Source organism: Candoia aspera, chromosome 1, assembly GCF_035149785.1.
Source record: "Candoia aspera isolate rCanAsp1 chromosome 1, rCanAsp1.hap2, whole genome shotgun sequence".
In the NCBI taxonomy this organism is placed as follows: domain Eukaryota; kingdom Metazoa; phylum Chordata; class Lepidosauria; order Squamata; family Boidae; genus Candoia; species Candoia aspera.
This window is the reverse complement of record NC_086153.1, coordinates 199,403,581-199,423,379: the sequence shown is the minus strand read 5'-3', so window position 1 is coordinate 199,423,379 and position 19,799 is coordinate 199,403,581. Positions and strand designations below refer to the sequence as shown.

The following is a 19,799-nucleotide window of genomic DNA, read 5'->3' as shown; positions in this document are numbered from 1 at the left end:
AGTGAGTCTGAGTAAACAACCTTGCGTATCAAATGAACCTGTGATAGGATGTCAGCCCTGAACAACTAACATTTAAGGACAAATTGTAACTTCTAAGGACAGGTGTTAACCCTCAGCCAGGCTTCTGAGCTTACAGTTGAGACATGCTGATATTAGTTTGTGGAGATAAAAAGCCAGATCTTGCTTTGTGAGACAGTAAGCCCTTTTGAGAATATGGTATGAATAAGAGATGGAAAGGTGAGAATAGGTGTTCAAAACTACAATTCCATTTAATATAAAACAAAAGTAAATGAGGAAAAATAACAATAAACAATTAATAGAAATGTTTCCTCACTGTTATAGGTGTAATCTACCATGTGGCCATAATGCTTGTGTAGAAACTTTTGTTCAAGTTGCTTTACATTTCAGATTACATGGCAGCAACACATATATCCTTCAAACAATGAAGCATGTAAATCATAACTAAGTTGTTTCATTATTAGTTCAGTTTAATTAACTAAGTTCTTTGGATGTTGGTGGACTTAGCTGCCTAGAGGCTGCACCACTTGCATGAAATACTAGCGTTTCAAATGATATATAAATACTGTGACCCCCCATTTAACCCAATTTTGTTAGCTTTGTAAGCAACATTTCTTCCTTTCTTCTTTGTCAGGCAAATGACAGCTTCATGATATAATTCCAAGATAAGGCTTGAGGAAATGGGTTGATCATCACTGCTGTAGTGTTTAGACAGCTAGCTTAAGGAATTTGACCTCAGTAACAAAACATTTGCTCTCTGTTAGCAGTTTATAGATTAGAAGGGCCAAAAAAAAAAGGAGTTGTTGAATTAGTAATAAAATCACATGGCACATGGCCAGCTGAGCAATGAGCACTTTGCTGCAATATCAAAGAAAGATATGGCATCATCAATTCATCAGAAATGTTGTAAAGACAAATAAAACAGGACAATTCTCTGAATCCAAGAGCAAATGAAAACCACCACATATTATGAAGGAGGGATTGACCTCTCATGATCAGCAATGAATGTAAGGAGTATCTAAACCTGAAATCAAAATTAAACTAACTTTCAGCCAGTTTGTTGACATTAAAGTAGAAGGAACCCTTGCAATTTGGTACAGGAATATCCATCTCATTTTATGAACTAGAAATGACATAGCCCATTCTGCCTCTTTTATAATACAACTTTGGTTGACATGCAGTTCACCCTTTCTGTACAATCCAGACCTATCCCAAAATCACCCAGGAAAAGCTAAAAGGAATTAGGAGTAGTTGGTTTGAAAATCCTCCTCCATACATGAGTATCAAAACACACCATTGTGCTGCAAAACAACACAAAATTGGCATATTTTGGAGCAGGTAATATAAAAGAGCTGCTTTTGGAATGTTCAGTAGGGCCCACTCTGGTATGCTGGTTACAGATTTTTCTCTGGTAGAGCATAACATTTAATAAGGGTTTTGAGCTAATAAGACAATGTTGGTCAGGCAGTATTGACTGAAAATATGGTGAGAAATATCTGTGGTGATATAATTATTGTCAATTGTCATAGATATTATTTAAATTTATTCTACAGTGGCTGCTTGGACTGTTAGGTATTGTACCAGGCACTCTGAAGGACATTATTGCTCATGATTTTAGCAGAATGTGCATGACTAAAACCAAGATGTAGGAGAAGGCATAAGGTTTGCAGAAAAGAAAATTCCTTGATGGAATCCTTTGTGAAATCAAAGAGCATTCCATCAATGGGGAGAGAGAGGGAAAGAGACCAACCTTATTACTGTCCATGACCAGAAAAATTGACTGAAGTATTGCCCTGCTGCTGTATGCAGACGATGCGGTCATACTCTCTAGGACTCCTATAGGTCTCAAGAGAGCTTTGACATCCTTGGCCCAATATTGTATTAATAATCAGTTAGAAATAAATTATCAGAAAACAAAGATAATGACCTTCGCTAAAAGGCCAAAACTTCGCTCCTGGCATCTAAATGGGCACAGAATAGAGCAAGTGATGAGCTTCAAATACCTAGGGGTAGTTGTGCATGCCACTGGATCTAGGAAACCTCACTTTGAGTATGCAGCTGATTCTGGACAAAAATCAGCCAATGCCATTCTAAAGTTTTTCCGAAGCAAAGGCAGGCACTATATTCCAGCAGCTCTTAAACTCTTCCAGGCGAAGTCATTAGCCCAGCTCCTTTACGGGTCCTGCGTTGGTGCTCCAATTTCAAGCATTACACCTCTGGAAACAGCACCGTCCAAATTTATTAGAGCAGTACTCCAAATGCCCAAATGTGTGACAAATGCTCAACTTCGATTGGAAGTCAGCATGATAAAAGTCGAGGCAAGAGTGCGTCTAGCCTCCCTGAACCTTTGGCTAAAACTCAAGCATTATCCCCAAGGTTTAGCACCACTCATTTTTCAAGATTACTTCCAATCCTCTTGGTTAAAGGACATCGAATTTAGCCTCGCAAAGCTAAAATTTTCTACAGATTCAATTCTTAGGATGGATTACGAACAGGCAAAATTGACCCTGAAGCAAAGGATAAAGGATATAGAGAGACAAATGGACTTACAGAAGGCTCCTCATTTCCTATCTTCAGAGCATAATAAATATATTGTCAATACTGCTAACTACCTTTCTCAACTTGAAATTCCTAGCCAGCGGAAAGCTTTCTCCCTAGCTCCAAGCCATGCACTCCCTTCTGCAGTCTTGGAAGGCAGATACAAAAAAATCCCAATAGCTGCAAGGCAGTGCCCTTGTAACAATGGAGAGATAGAAACTACAGACCACGTGCTTCTCCGTTGTCCTTTTTATAAAGAGCTCAGGAGTAAACTAACATTACCTTTGATTAGTAAATGCCCTAGATGGAAAGATACAGATTGTATGCAAATGTTACTTATAGATGAATACCCAACTGTCATGGTGCAAGTAGCCAGATTCTGTGCAGCTGCTATGAAGATACATCAGATTATGATTGGAAAAATGTAGTAATGTATCCCTTGTAATAACTTTGTGGTCTATATAACACATTTTACATATGATATTTTACTCTTTTTATCACTTCTTTCAATATTTTACATATATTTTTATAGACACTTATACCTGATAGAATATTAGTCATGATAATGCAAATTAATAAGATCGTTTTTAAACTTGATTAAGGGGCTCACTTACATTGTGATCCAAATGTATTTTAACACTTAATTGGAACTCATAAACTCAAATTTAAAATTATTTTAATTTAGATGGCTCATATTTTACGGCTAATGGCTAATGTGCATATTTTTATAGAATTGTATCTTGTACTGATCAGTGACCGTAATAAAATCAATTGATTGATTGATTGACCAGAAAAATAAAAGTAACCAACAAATAACTGAATAAACTAAAAATATTTGTATAATCTTATGATACCAATGAACATCTCTTGTGGGTAAGTTGCAGAATAAAATAAAATAGTTACCAGTTTCATCATTCGTTTTCTAGTAGCACAAGTTCTAAAGAAGAAATTCTCAATTATAAAAGGAACATCGTTAGAATTAGTGAGAACTGAGATATACAATATACTTAATGTACAAAGGAACATTCTTAGAATCAGGGCTATATAAAAGTGGTGAATATAAAATTGACAGTGTAACTGGATATGACCAAAAGTTTCAATCATTCCCAAATGACCTTTCTTCAAAGGGAATTTGTCAGTACCTTCTTTCCAATGAGGCTAAAGTTAGAGCATTGAAATGAGCTAAGGTGAAAGCACTAAAGAGATATTTAGGTGGGTTAAAAGCTTTGGTTAGATTTTCTTTCTCAAAGCAAGGTGAGGTTTAACACTGTCTGCCTGTACATCCAATATCCATTATTTGCTCTCTTATAACCTCTTTATTTTGGGGAAAATCCAAGGATTGCAAGACTAAGGCAGACAGACTACTTGCGTAGTTTTGTCTGCAAAGTCATTTTCCAACTTGGATAAAAGTTATCCAATAGAATCAAAGAGGCCAAGTCCACAGGGCAGACATTTTAAGCCAGCAACTGATTTTGTTGATCCGCATTTGTGCTTCTGCTGCAATAGATCCTGCCTCCAAATGTCAGACAGCACTGGGTACATAATAAGGGACCACAAAGATAGCTTTGCTTCCAGGATGGAGAAATCCTTGTAAGGCAAGTCTGTCTTCCATAAAGCAGCTTTATGACTGCCTTACCCTGGAAGACTCAAATTGTAGAAGTAATATGTAAATCCCCATCTGAGAAAAAACCACCACCTAAAAATCGCAGCCACACATCTCTGAGCAGAATCTCTAATATATGCAATCAGGGCTAAACTCCTGGAAAACAACACCAACACAGCTGTACCTTTAACTTGCTCTGTCTTGTATCTATCAATCTGCCAGCTACGTTTTGTCAAGCATTTAAAGAATACTATGACTTTTGATCTTAGAATAGCTGATGGTAAGTTTTTCTTCAAAGTAGTCAGAGGCAAAGGCCTGAAGGACTCTTCTCAGACCTACAGCTCTACAGTAAATGAACATATAGACCCACCATCAGCAAATAACAAAGACGTAACCTTTTTGTAAGCCACAGTTGGAGGACAAAAACTGGGGTCAGAGACTGCTTCGATCAACAAATTAATAGAAATTAAAGAGGAGGAGCCCTGCTTCAGCCTTGTTTCGGGAAAAACTATGTATTTAAGATGGCCCTGAAGGTACAGTGATCCCTCTTAGGGTCATTTTCATAGATTCAGAATGAGCACAAGAAGCCAGCAATCTATTGTGGAAGTTTCAAAGTTCCGACATAATACATTCCTTGGAATTGAGTTGAACACTAATATAAAATTAATTAATCCACTTCTCAGTGGAGGTTGTGACATTAGACAATGGTTAACCATAGATCAGCCCACCCTAAAAGCTGGCCTGCACTTCCACTAAGATGGTTTCATTGTATAGCTAAGCCCACAACTTCCAATTAAGATGCCTTGCACAAAGATTGCTGATTATATTAAGCAGGCTAATTCATGCCAACGGATAGACATTCTTAGTTCGGTATAATTTTTACCTTGGGAATACATCCTATTGATCCCAGTACAATTTACTTCTGAAAGTAATATGCGTACATTATAAATGCAAAGGAAGCATGACATTTTCAAAAGGTGCTTTAACTCTTACCAAACTATAGTTGAATACTTCCCATATTTAAATGTTACCTCTGGACAGCCTGATTCCACTTCAGAAATGTGATTCCCCACATTTCCTCTTCTTTTACAAATATAAAAATATCTGCTTTTACAAGCTTTGACTTTCCAGCGTCCCTCCTGGTTAAAAAAAGTAACAGAATAGAATTACAACAGAAAAACAATTGAAGTAGCTCAAGTATCTCATTTTTTCAGAAAGGCCTACTTATTTCAGTGGCCAATACATTTCAATAAATAAATAAATTTCAGGTGCTTTACTCATATGCATTAGGCTACGGAAAGTACTACTATTTTTTGATCATCTGCAGTCTCATTTAGTGCACGAATAGCCCTGTTTCACAGCTAGATAGACCTTTTAGACATATTTTAAATATATTAAAAGTTTGTGTAATAAAAACCCTAAATACTAAAATATAAATATATCATCCTTCTGTATTTTATCTAATATTGTTGACTGCTCTGCACATCTGGTTTGAAACTATCTCAATAATTCAAAGAGCTATTGTGTGGTATCATAGAATATTTATCAACATTTCTTCCAGGTCAGGAAAAACTACTTTGGAAAAATTCAAATGTGTGAGCAAATGAAAGGCTGTGAAGCAAACTTCCCTGAAATAATGAATCTGAAAAATAATAAATCTGAAAAAGAACAGATAAGAGAAACATGCAAAGACCTTAGATAATATTGTATGGAAGAAGCAGAGAAATGAGAAATTGATGGCCGTGCATGGAAAAAAAATGACAATACTAATAGTTATGGATCAGATAGGCAAGATGCCTCTGCGGGGATATAGTTATGTCATTAATTGCTGTATGCACAAGAGTAATCATTTTATATTGAATACCATCAAATATGGAAGGCTCACAATATTCTGTAATATTCATAACACACAAACATACATGTAATACATAGATAACATACAAACTCATTCACCAACTTAATTATTTTAAAAAGGAAAAAAATCATACATGTTGCTGAGCTGAAACACAAATTTGTCCTTTCTGCTGAAGAATATTTGGTTCTTGTTTATTCCAGTAGGTAAAGATTATGGCAGATCCATCAGACCATTCAAACTCAACAGGGGTCTTATTACTGCTTAGTCCAATCCATGTGTCTGTCACATTTTCTATAGAAGATAATTAACTGCATCTTAAGATGACTTGAAAAACTAGGTAATGTTTGACTAACAGCACATTTTAAAAAAAGGTCTGCAAATTTTAATTAGCCTTGCCGTTGCAGGCAATAGCACCTAGCTGACCTTGGCTGATCCTGAAAAAACTAAAACTGCAAAAAGAATTTGAGATTGACTCTGAGGACACATTTGCCCATTCCTCCTGTCCTATACATCCATAATATTGTACTATTCCTTTTCTTGACTGCTCAGCATAACATGAGCTCTCCTGTATCTTATCAAGGCCTATCTAATATAGTATTATGTTGGTCAAAGTGGTCAAACAGATGCCCCAAAAGCCTACTGCAAGACATGTACTTTATTGCATATTCTGTTGTTTTCTAGTAACAGCTATTCACAGAAAGAAATATTCTGAATAGCATAAAAGCACCGTGGCTTGTAATTATTTTATAAACTACCATGCACACCATGTTTTTGAGTCTATCAAGACTGTTGAGACATTAAACTCACCAGAGGTAACCTCAAATTATTTTCTCTTACTCTTGCTTCAAAAGATGACTGTGCAATTAAAACTCAGGGCTGGAGAAACTGTGATTCACCAGATGTTGATCTACAGCTTCCAGTATCCCTCATCACTGGTCATGTCAGCTGGTCCTTATGAAAGCTATGATTCTGCAACATCTGGGGGGCCACAGTCTCCTCACCCACAAAAATGATTCAAGCCGAGATATAAATGTGATACATAAAAAGCAAACAAATATCCGAGATGCTGGTTGTAATAATATGTAAACTAAAAATAAATGAAATGTTAAAAATAATTATGCATCAATTTTCCTAGGGTTTTTCAATGACAGCTCTAATTTCTGGCACTAACATTGGATAAGACTTTACACAACCCTGTTACTCCAAGTTAACAGCATCATGTTCTCAAGTGGTTATCATCCCAATGTATCCCTAAATTCTCCATTCTGACCATTTTCCATGCTGGCTGGGAATCTGGGGAATTCATAACAGCTTGGCAAATACTAGTTTAGTTTTACACATGAACTCAGCCAATAAGTTTATATAAACAGGAATCAGAGTAATTGGGTCTTCACTGAAAGTTCTTATACAAATCATATAAGATGGTGCAGAGCAGCTGGGAATTTCCCAGTGTGACTCCATCAACTTGCAAGACTGCTGTTCCTGAACTTTACAAAGCTGTCTAATAATACTAACCTCTGAGCCTTGAGGAAAGGTTCCAAAAGAGCTTGGGCTAGATTCTAGTACTGTACTTCAAGTAAAAAAAACAACACCCTTAACAGCTGCTTTAAAAATGGAAACTTCCTATATCTTAAGACAATGTTCAATATCAACTAATTATAAAAATTTACCGTATTCAAGGAGGTTAATAAGCATCTCTGTATCAGCCAAAGAGGTTATGCTAATGAGTGTGCTATTATCATCCTGGCAGGAGAAAAATGCTTCGTTCCAGGTCTTTTCTTCTTTATGAAGTTTATAGCAGTAATTATTATATGGATACCAATTACTGTCACAGTCAGTAGGATAAAATTTCCATGAATCTTTTAATTAAAATATATAAAAAATAGCTATATTAACAAATTGAATAGTCTCCCACTTTTATATAATTGCATTCCACATGTAGTGTGTGAGAACATTAGCTTTTTCACATTATTTTCTATTTTTTTACAAGAATAAAAACGCATTAATCTATAAAAGTACAAGTACAAAACATTATAAAAACAGATTAAGAATGTACGATTACACAAATAAAAACTGCTCTAGTGATACTTCAGCAATTTGATCTTTATGAAGTTTCATCAAACTGATTTGATCCACATATCGTACGTAATGAACAGATTGAAACTTGGCTATCGACTGACTCCCAGACCTTCCAAATCTTCTAGTGTAGTTCTCACCCAGTCACAATTTTAAAAACATATTTTTAGTGAAAATTTGTTTAGATATGTGCATTATAAGCGATAGTGAAAAAATTCACATTTAAATGCAAATTAAAAGCCAAAACAAACAATAGTCTTGTGGCATTTGAGGAATAATTTACTATGGCATTAGCCTGCCTGATAATATGAAGTTCACAAAGGGATACACCACAGTAAATTTATCTAGTCTTTAAGATGCTTTTGCTGAGAGAGATATAGTTAAACCTATGGGCTTTTTTTAAAAGAATAAGTCATACTCTGGTCTGTGACTGGAAAAGTAAGTCCAAATCCCATGTTTGGGCAATACTTTTGTTAGAGTTAAGTGGTTATTATAATAATCATATATTAAAATGGACATATATATTTCACTTCATATGAAACCAGGATGGACTGTAAATTTTATTTATTTTATTTTATTTTTATGCTGCCTTTATTATTTTTATAATATACAGTATGCCAAAAAGACAGGACCAAATACAGCTCTAAATTTATTTTAGGGCAATTATCTACATATCTATTTATATATGTAAAAACCAACTTCCACGACTCTCACTGAGAAAACAATAGAACAAAATCTGGTATGATCGTGAAGAGGCGATGATATTTCTTAATTTAAATCTTATTTTTGGAATGGTTGTCATTAACTGCTATAGACCCAGGGAAGACAGACTCAGGAGTCTACTTTAAAAACCAAAACTAATGTCTGCCAAAGAGTCTAATGCAAAACAATGGTTTAAGGATAGAACTAATTGTATAACCTGCACACAACAAACATAAATGTGCATCAGACCTAGCCATTTAAGCAGTTTTTTTTAGAGGTAAACAACAACAAAGACCATAACAATGAACTGGAGATCATTTTTGCAGTGTTTGGTGATGCAATACCATTTAGCTCCTCAAAAACAAAATAATTTACTCAACAAAAATACTCAACGTTTTTGAGATTAAGCTTCACAAGATTTGACAATCTTACATCAGATCTTACGAGAGTCTGATGATCTTCGCTTGTAAGTGTTCAGCTTTTTTTCCCCCTGGATACTAGTTCATCACAAGAAATTGTGCATTGATACCCAAAATTTAAAAAAAGGTTGCCAAACCCAACATTATGGCCTATTTTTTCATGGGCTCCACTGTAGTATTAGGCAATATCTAAATTACAATCACTTGGTTAAAAAAATTGAGGGCATTCAATATCAAACTGTCTAAAGCCCATCATGCACTGAGATGCATAATAGGTATGTCCTTTTATTGCAAACTGAATCAGAGAGTAAAATACAGTACATTGGTGATGGTGACTTACCAATTCCTTCATGGTCAGTAGCATTTAAATATTTTTTGCATACATATGGTAGTCCAGATTCACATGAATAACTCTGCCAATCATTTTGTATTTTTAAGTTAAATGCTTTACAACGAGGTGGCCCAAGAGAACTTTCAATGGGATCTGCAAACACAGTGTTATAATAATTTATATCCTTATGAAAAGAAGCAAAATACTCAGAGAAAATATTGCAGTAGGAAAAAATCTGTAACTTTTAGCCTCCACTGACAGGGATCTATCAAGCAGCAACCTGCCTTACTGTGCAGAGAGTACACAGTCATCATACCATCCCTCAGGTGTCCTTACAATATACCACTAGATTTGTGTGATGACATATGGATGGGTGATTCAAGAGTTCTGGCATTACTAGTTATTACCAAATCATATTGCCTGCAAGAAAAAATTATGCCTGAAGTACCTGGAACAACTTCCAAGTCACTTATGGGTTCAAATCTTGGCAACAGATTGATATCAAAACTGAATTACTGATTTCAAAGTAGTCAATTCTTAGCTTATTTCTCTTCTGTAGTCTATGGATGCTGAGGGTTAAATGCACAACACCTATGGTATGAGCTTGTTTGTCTAGAAAATGTGTGAACCCATCTTCTGCATATTAGCATGCATTTTAAAATCATGCTCATGGAATAATCATGCAAGTTTGCTGTAAAGATAGAGAAAATGACAAAAGTTTCAGATAGAAATGGGAGTATGAATTTCATGAAATCTACTGTCCAGCCCTCTCACAGCTCATGTTTATTTTGTAGAATGTAATTCAAAGACTGCATATGGCCTTAATTATTCAATAATACTGAATAATTCATAACATATAATTTTACTGAATATATATACCACATCTAATTTTTCAAGACCAGCAAACAAGTCCCCTTTTAGCATGTTAATATATGCAAATATTCTAACATGCCATTTCACATGTTCAAAGAATGTCCAGTATGGAAAGAAGTTTTCAAACTTAAGACTATGCAGTGCACAAATCATGCATTGCTCTCATTGGCACTTTATGCCATAAAATGTGGCAGGGAGGCACTGGCAAGATATTTTGAGATAGATCTTCAAAAAAAGAGAAAGAAAAAATTATTAGACACATTGTCTAAACTAAAGAATATCAACCTATCCCATGGAATTTCTGAGAAATTTTCCTATCTTCAGAAAGCAGCCAATTTTTTTCCCCTACAATGGACAGAACTAATTGGTTCTGTGTTGATTTGCTCAATTCACAGGACTGAAATTATGGTTTTCTTATGCCCACTCTAGCTAGTTCATTGCCAGCTGATTACTGTTTTTGCTGCAAAAGTCATAAACAACAGTGCTGTAATAAATCCAAGTGGTACCCATTTGCCAGTTCACCAAAGCTAGAGGTGCACCATCTGACCACTGCCAGCCAGCAGTTTCATCCAGTTGATTTAAGCCTGTCCATAGCATGGCTTCTTTTGTGTTCAGTTGCTCTGTAAAATATATCAAACACTCATAAACAGGTTGCCATTCAGATACCATTAGATTTCACTCCCAATAATGCAAGCCTTGGATGCTTAAACCAATGAAATGCATGTATCTTTCTGCCCTCTTTAAGCAGAGTGAGATTTCTGCAGCAGATGCAATTGCAATTTACTGTTTTCAGGAAACAGTTGGATTGCTTCTTCTTTTCTCCTACTCTCTTTACCATGTCAATTTTGCAATAAGGACATAGGAATGAGCCAATGCAGGGGACTTTAGATATAGAATTCAAAGGAACTGTTTATTTCATGCCCTTCAAGAGCTGACAAACAGTCATTCAAACAGAGCTTCTCCAGCCTACCAAAAAAGGGCAAGCCTTTTTCTTCAGTTGAGTATGCACAACTAACCCATCCCAGCCAACTGTACCTAACCTTTTCTTCTAAATCAGTGTTTTTCAAACTTGGATACTTTAAGCATGCTGTCTGGGGAATTCTGGGAGTTGAAGTCCATACATCTTAAATTTGCCAAGTTTGAAAAACACTGTTCTAAATTGTTTCCAAGATGGAATCCATGTGTCAGTATAGTAACAAAGGAATCACAGAAGGCCAAAAGAGTGGAGCTGACAAAGTAAAGGGAAATGGGTAAATTCCTAATAAAAATCCACTGTCTTTACCTCCAAATAAGCTGCTGTTGAGGAAGATGTCTGGACAATGGAAAAAGGATGGGGAATCAGTTGAGAAAATTAAGAAAATACAATGTGTCCTTTTGAATCAACTAGCAATTAAGAGTACTGCCCCTAGTGGACCACAGAAACTAGCTAGCTAAATATATGTGCCTCCTCTACCACAAAGTTCCTTGCCCCTAATTTAGCACTAAATATATAAATAAATAACAAATAAACACAGTAAATAACAACATGGGGCGGCTTGAGTATTTCTCACTGCTTCTCTGGTATGGCTAGAGGATTGATTATGTGCCATCAAGTCATTTTTGACACCTAGCAGCCACATAGAAGCTTCTGCTTTATGTTTAACTTAACTGTACCATTGCTTCCAAAAGGGACCAACTGAAAGTTTAAATCATGATAATTAAAAGAAACTAAGAGATGGTTTATGTTCATAATGTTACACCTGGTCTGTTTGAACAAATCATAGTTCTAGCTAATTAGAATTCCCAGTTTGGACATATTGATAAAATTTATTTATCTTAAAATAGGAAATGGATATTTCTAATCTGTTTTTCATTGCCACACCAAAGGATTGCAGGAAAAAAGAACCTGCAAATCTAAAAGTCTCTGTTGCTCATTCATGTAGCGTTAAATTTCGTTTTTTTTCCAACCTGATGCCAATCCCGTCTCTTGGGACAATGTATCCCTAAATTCTCCATTCGGACCATTTTCCATGCTGGCTGGGAATCTGGGGAATCCATAACAGGTTGGCAAATACTAGTTTAGTTTTACACATGAACTCAGCCAATTAAGTTTATATAAACAGGAATCAGTAATTGGGGCTTCACTGAAAGTTCTTACACAAATTGTTCTTCAACAAATCAAGGTTTCACTTAACAACATGTCTTTTAAACTTACCAATCAGACCACCAATATACTTCTGTTCTCTCATATCTGTGATACTTAGCAAATCTCCTCCTTGTCCCTGACATGCAACACGTGCCTCATTCCAGGAGAGAACAGAAAGGAGGTTGATCTGGTAACAAATCTTAGTACCTGCATTTATCTTCCAAAAAATGTCACAGCCAGTCCCTGTGTAGAAAAAAACAGCATGATATTACAAAGTAATTAAGAAACATAACACTCCTAATGTAACAATCTAGATTAACACCTAGTGAAAAAGTGGAAATGCTAAGATATTACTATGAGTGTACCTTCCATATTCTGTCAAAACTAAGTAGGATGTACTCTGAAATTTAAAATTACCTTCATACTAAATAACTCTTGATAATATAAGTGAATAATACAATTCAACAATTAACAAACAGCAAACAGTAATCAGGATCCACCCATATACTATCTCTCCACCCCATGACTATCATTCCAGTTATTAGTCTAATGTCCACAGGCCAATGTATGTGTCATTGCTATAAATAGATAAAGGAGTGTATTGATTACTACATACCAGAATTTGGGCACAATCCCCATTTTTCATCTTGTTCATAATGGCTTGTTGTGGCACACCAAGGATATCCATCTTCTCTGAAATCTCTGATACATTCATAGTGCCATTTATTGTTGTATTTAAATGGAAAAACACAAGGCAAACCAAGGGAATTTCCCAACAGGGTATACATTTCTGAATGGAATAAAATACTGCTGATACATCTTTTGGAAAAAAAACTGAAAGAGTATAAAAACCTTTAATGGATATTTCCCTCCCTCCAAAAATAAATCTGGTATCATAATAGTTTTGTGATTTGCAACAGTAAATGTACTTTCACTAGAAGGGAGTGCTCTCCTACCACCAATGTTTAATACAGCTTACGTCATGATAGGAACAACTTGATTTGCAGTTGATAATTTTTATAATATAATAATTTCCCATCAATCACTTAATAAAGCTGTCCAAAAGAGTATCCATACAAGCCTGCTGCAGTAGTAACACCTTAAACTCTAACAAATGTATTACAGTACAAGCCCACTGACATGTGATTCAAATATTTGCTGTTCGTATTTTTGCAAGATCAGGACATGTGATGTTCATGGATTTGTAAGTACCAGTTGCCTTTACTTAGTTCTCAGAGTCAAGCACCAGAATCTGAATATTTCTGTGAAGTCAAAAATTGAGCAAGAGTGGTTTATTATTTTCAAGCCAGATATAAAGTTTAAAAATCATTCCTGTGTTATCATTTTCATACCTTGGAATTTTCCTACACCTACGTCTTGAGAACATGCAAAATATTTGTAAATGTGTCTTCTGGTACCATTATGCTGAACTAGTCCTAAGATGGCTCTTTATTTTGTAACTCATTAGGTTTGTTGACAACTTAACGAAGGTGAAAGATTAAGCTGATCCATAAAGGCATGTGAACTTGTAGAATTGATCCAAAAAAAGCCCCACATTACACCAACATGACTTGTTCCTCCTCCCCATACACGTCAACACTGCATAACTGCAGAAAACCCAAGCAGCTAGGTAATGTTGCTGTGGGCTAACTACTGCCCCTTCCATATTACTAATTATGGAAGTTATAAATCCAACCAATTCCCATGTTAACTCTACACCCCATTATACATCCCTGTATGAAATGAGCCTACCTAAACCACTGGGTTCACAGTGTAACCGAGAGGAATAAGCCAGAATTCATGTCTGCTTTATCCCATGGCTTGTTTGTGGCCTCTTGAGCAACTAAATAGACTTCATTTTAAACCATGGATGCTGGTTCACATGGAAGAAATTTCACAAAATTTCTAAAGATAAAGTGTGTCAGGCCCTGGATATCTATATGGATGATCATCATGTAAAGGAGAAGTATTATGCCAGCAATGTGCATACCATTTGAAGTTTTTACATGTTCATATGCTATGCAGTATAAATTGCTGACAGATCTATACATGTCCAGCTGATAGCAAGTAGATGCAATTATCTTAATCATATTGGAAGATGCTTTTCTTATAACCCTTATGAGTAACAAGAACCACCTGTATTATTAATATTTAATTTATTTTACCTTCAAATGCATGTTCACAAAGGTCATCATGTGACATGAACTGTTTCCATCCATAGCTGGAAGTTCTTTTAACTACAATAAATTTGCTATTTTCAACTGCTAATTTGTATTGTGATGCCCCAATAAGTGCCTTTCCATGACACTGCCACCACAGTAAATACTGATGGGAGTCACATTCTGTCATTACTAGTGATGGCTCTGGGTTACTGAAGTTAAGTCCTAGGCAAGCGCTTCTGCCTATGTTGAAAAGCTGCTGTTTAGAACCCCATTTCCATAACATGTATTTGGAAACTTGATTGCAGTTTTCAAGGATGAGGTTGGACGTTTCAGCTGTAATACATGTGTTGAAATTCTCACTTTGGATAATAAAGATTCCTTTTCCTAGAACAAAAAAAAAGTTTTGTTTCATGTTATACATATAGTAGGGCAGGGGTGTTATCTAGCTGGTCTGGTCTGTTTTGCGAGAAACAACTTTTAAATTTTTGCCCACATTATAGCTGACCAAAATCTTATATTTTTTCCTGCTGTCTCAGTTATGTTGGCTTATCTAGAAGGAAAACCCAAAGTACATCTAACAGGAATTGGGGTTGCAAAGCTAGAACATTGACAGGATTGTTTTCTGGGCTCTCTAGACAACCAGCTGCTCTGGGGGGGGGGAATATTAACTTTGTGCTTAGCTCCAATTACATTGAAAATTCTGGGACTCAAGCACACAATGAACTTCTATGAGTTCTTTTCTTAATAGGACTAGATGTATATTCTATGTATACATATACCTATAGCACTCTGAACTTCAATCCAGTTTGAAGCAAAAGTGAGTTTAGGATTGCAACTGATAAAGCCTTTATATTTGTTTTAATTATTAAACTGAATACAGTATCTGCAATATTAAAAAGAGGTTAAATAATTTTTAAAAATCTGAGCACTCATATATTAATCATTCACACTTAAGAGAGATATCAAGATATTTCCCTCTACATCTCTAGTTGTCTGAGTAAAGCAAATTGTATAACCTATTATGAAGAAATGCTATCCAGCTCAAACGCTTTATATGGAAGATTTTTTTTTCTGTCAAGTCTTCCCAAACTTTTGCATTTCTTAAGGTTTCAATTTAGCTGTATTTGAACTATACTGTTTAGAACCGATATATCTGTGCCAGCAAGATGATGAGCATCTGAAATGTTAGGAGGTCACAGCACTACAAAGTTTGAAAAACCCTTTCTAACTGGCATTGTTGTGACTCATGGTGTTTTTTAACTTCACTGAAACAATACATCTTTTTAAAAGATGCACAGGTACTTCCCGATTATAACTAAAACGAGAAATATGAAATTATTGCCAGAATCAGTTGTTGCCCAATTTAGAAAACACCCCTGAAACAAGGGTAGTCAAGTTGTTAGGCCTTGGACACATTTGGAATTTTGAGAATATGTTGTGGGTACACTCACAAAAAGATTGCTATGGCTATTCATGAAATTCTCATTTATCTGAAGGAAAATTGGGGAGATTGCTTCTTACTCCCTTTCTAACCCGCAAACTAGATCCTACTACCACCCAGTAAAGCCACTTTTTTTTCTGGAAATTTGAACAAGATATTGGGCTTTAGTCTCTCACCGTTTTATTTTCTAAGCCTATGTGAGTCTCACAGGCACTCTTGGAAATAGAGATCATGCTAGAAGCTAGTACCTTGCTTTGCAGCATGCAGCTTCCAATTAAAAATAACAATTAATAGTATCTTAAACACAATTAAAATCAGGTTGGTGACAAGGGAGATGTCAACAGGCATGCTGTCTACCCCAAACAAGCAACCTGATCTCATTCAAAATCACAACAAAGGTGTTTTGTGCACCATGGCTTTTCCACAGCCATCCATACTTAGCTTTCAACTGGAACTACCTACACGCAGTCAGACTTTGGATTATTTATTTATTTATTAAATTTATATCACCGCCCATCTCCCCCAATGGGGGACTCTGGGCGGTTTACAATAAAATGGCTCTAAAAACGTAACCACCCAAATTACCATTAAAATATAAATAAAAATGAATGTAAAATCCAAGTGGAGATGGAACACAATCACTAAGAGGTGCTATCCCCAGGTGGAGCTATTGCTCTCCCCCTCCCAAGCAAGGCGGCAGAACCAGGTCTTCAGTTTCTTCTGGAAGTCCGAGAGCGAGGAAACCTGTCTCAACTCCGGGGGCAAGATATTCCAAAGGGCGGGCGGGCGCTACTGCAGAGAAGGCTTGCCTCCTGGACCCCGCTAGATGAAATTCCTTTACTGATGGGGTCCGTAGCATGCCCTCCCTGCCTGACTGGATTACACTTCTTCAGGCATCAAAAAATTTCAGGTAGGAAGGAAGATGGGGATACATGCTCCACCTTCAACCCTTCTATCTCCAAAGTACCCACATTGTCAGGGAAGTACTGAAAATGGTCTAAAAATCATTTCAGCAATATGGGTGGACTATGCATAATCAGAAACCCAATGTAATCACTCTCACTGTCTGAAGACAGCTGCAGCCTACAGCTTCCCTTCTCCAAAGTATGCCTGCCTCCCCTCCATATTTGGAATTTCATAGCACGTAGAAAAAAGTTGAGAATCAGCTGACTGGTCCTCATCCAGTTTAATACATGCCCAGATATTGTTTCAGCTAAGAAGTAAAAGAGTCAAATGTCATTTGTTCATGGCTATGGATGCCCTTTCTCTGAGGAAAAACTCACCAGCTTCATCTTTTGATACTATCAAAATAAGAACTGAACGATTCCTACATGCCTACCTATTCAACTTGTACACAGAATACATCATGCAACATGCTGGGCTTGAGGAATCCAAGGCTGGGGTTAAAATCGCTGGAAGAAACATTAATAATCTCAGATATGCAGATGATACCACTTTGATGGATGAAAGTGAGGAGGAACTGAGGAGTCTTATGACGAAGGTGAAAAAAGAAAGTGCAAAAGCTGGCTTGCAGCTAAACCTCAAAAAAACCAAGATTATGGTAACCAGCTTGATTGATAACTGGCAAATAGAGGGAGAAAATGTAGAGGCAGTGAAAGACTTTGTATTTCTAGGCGCAAAGACGCTGACTGCAGCCAGGAAATCAGAAGATGTTTAATTCTTGGAAGGAGAGCAATGACAAATCTAGATAAAATAGTTAAGAGCAGAGACATCACACTGACAACAAAGGTCCGCATAGTTAAAGCAATGGTGTTCCCCGTAGTAACATATGACTGCGAGAGCTGGACCATAAGGAAGGCTGAGCGAAGGAAGATCGATGCTTTTGAACTGTGGTGTTGGAGGAAAATTCTGAGTGCGCCTTGGACTGCAAGAAGATCAAACCAGTCCATCCTCTAGGAAATAAAGCCAGACTGCTCACTTGAGGGAATGATATTAAAGGCAAAACGGAAATACTTTGGCCACATAATGAGAAGACAGGACACCCTGGAGAAGATGCTGATGCTGGGGAGAGTGGAGGGCAAAAGGAAGAGGGGCCGACCAAGGGCAAGATGGATAGATGATATTCTAGAGGTGATGGATTTGTCCCTGGGGGAGCTGGGGGTGTTGACGACCGACAGGAAGCTCTGGCGTGGGCTGGTCCATGAAGTCACGAAGAGTCGGAAGCGACTGAACGAATAAACAACAAACACATGCCTGCAGCATTACATGGTTTGCTTTTTCTATTCTAGCAGACATAAATGAATGGATGGCAGGAGTCACTGGAGGAGGGAAGCAAATCTTATTACATAGGCAGTCAGAAATTCAGAAACTAAAGTATTCAAGGCTTTATACCTCAGTACTGGAAGTAGTAAGGCCCTGACACAAATACTCATAGAACATTCAACAACAAGAAAAATACATTTTAAAAGATTTGAAAAGCATTTATATTAATAATATGTTCTGGAGCAATGATACTTATCACAAATAATACAGTTAAGTGCATAGTAAACACAAGTGACGGCTCTTTCAGTGTAAAAACACTGCAGCTTAATGCAAACAAAATGATATTCCCCCACAACAGACTCAATTTGGAAAATGTCAGGATGCCCAGCTGCACATACCGGCTACATGCATAAAACAGACTTCCGCTGGGAATTGAAAACTCATTTTGTGGGTTTAGACAACAGACTGAAGCACGAACAAACTGAAAGAGCTGCGCAGCACATTGACTGCTGAAAAAAACTAACTGAAGCTTAAAATGGGTGTTACTAGTCAACCCTAGCATAGGGCAAGGACTGACTGATTAGGTCTCTGATCAACGTTCCAATCCGGAGCAGCAGGAAATAAATTCCTCTGGCTTTAGTGGGCTTTATTTCCTAACGAACTATTCCGTTCAAGCTTTTTTTCCTCTCCCTAGAGTGAGAGTTCTAATAAGATAAAGCATCACTCCGACCGGGGAAACTCTAACAGCGGTATAATCAGTTAATAACAGGAAGGGAATGAAATAGGGAAAGAGAACTGCCCAGCGAGAGAGCGCGAGCGGATGAGCGCGGGAGAAAGCGAGCAGCGACGGCGCCCCCAAGGCAGCCGCCCAAACGACTTACTCAAGAAGTAGGGCAATTGGTCCTGCATCAATGCTGCAAGTTCCCTTTCGGCCAAGCAGGAGCAAACTATCAGCATGGAGCAAGCGAGGAGGAACTCCACCCCAAACATTTCCATGCGACTTAAAGGCTGTCGACCAGCGAGCCTTCGTAGCGCAGTGGCAGGGGAATTACAGCAGCAGTCCTGAGCCGCGGAGACCCAGGGGAGAGAGAGAGGGACGGCGGAGGGAGCCGCAGCAGCTCCTATTGCTCTGGGGCCGAGCCGAGAAGGAAATAGGCTGGCCGACCTTCCCCCGTCGCCGCCTGAGGAAGGAGAGAGGCGTTTCCCAACCCCCCGTCCCTGTGGTGGGTGGCGAGAAAAGGCAGACCAGCTCTGCTCTCATGAGGGGGAGGCAGAGAATGGCGGAATAGGAGGGCCCGCCAGGTACCGGTTGGTACTCAGCTCAAAAGTAGGCTCCCCACGTACGCTCCAGGCTGGCTTTGTTAATTCTGTGCAAGCCATAAAGAAAAGCGCCCCTCGGGCTAATGTTCCGTTTTGCTTACACGGACCCTTCG

General features: G+C 37.4%; 1 protein-coding gene across 1 annotated transcript in view; it reads right to left on the bottom strand.

Moving 5' to 3' along the window:
* Positions 1 to 19,395, bottom strand: part of PLA2R1 (phospholipase A2 receptor 1) — a 79,585-nt gene extending 60,190 nt beyond the window's left edge. Inside the window, exons 1-9 of the mRNA XM_063318313.1 lie at positions 19,248 to 19,395; positions 14,706 to 15,086; positions 13,157 to 13,330; positions 12,610 to 12,783; positions 10,922 to 11,035; positions 9,552 to 9,695; positions 7,685 to 7,873; positions 6,148 to 6,305; positions 5,191 to 5,298 (exon numbers count right to left, since the gene is read on the bottom strand). Coding sequence (XP_063174383.1) covers positions 5,191 to 5,298; positions 6,148 to 6,305; positions 7,685 to 7,873; positions 9,552 to 9,695; positions 10,922 to 11,035; positions 12,610 to 12,783; positions 13,157 to 13,330; positions 14,706 to 15,086; positions 19,248 to 19,362 — 1,557 coding nt within the window. The 5' untranslated portion in view covers positions 19,363 to 19,395. The remainder of the gene's footprint in view (positions 1 to 5,190; positions 5,299 to 6,147; positions 6,306 to 7,684; positions 7,874 to 9,551; positions 9,696 to 10,921; positions 11,036 to 12,609; positions 12,784 to 13,156; positions 13,331 to 14,705; positions 15,087 to 19,247) is intronic.
* Positions 19,396 to 19,799: the final 404 nt, after the last annotated feature.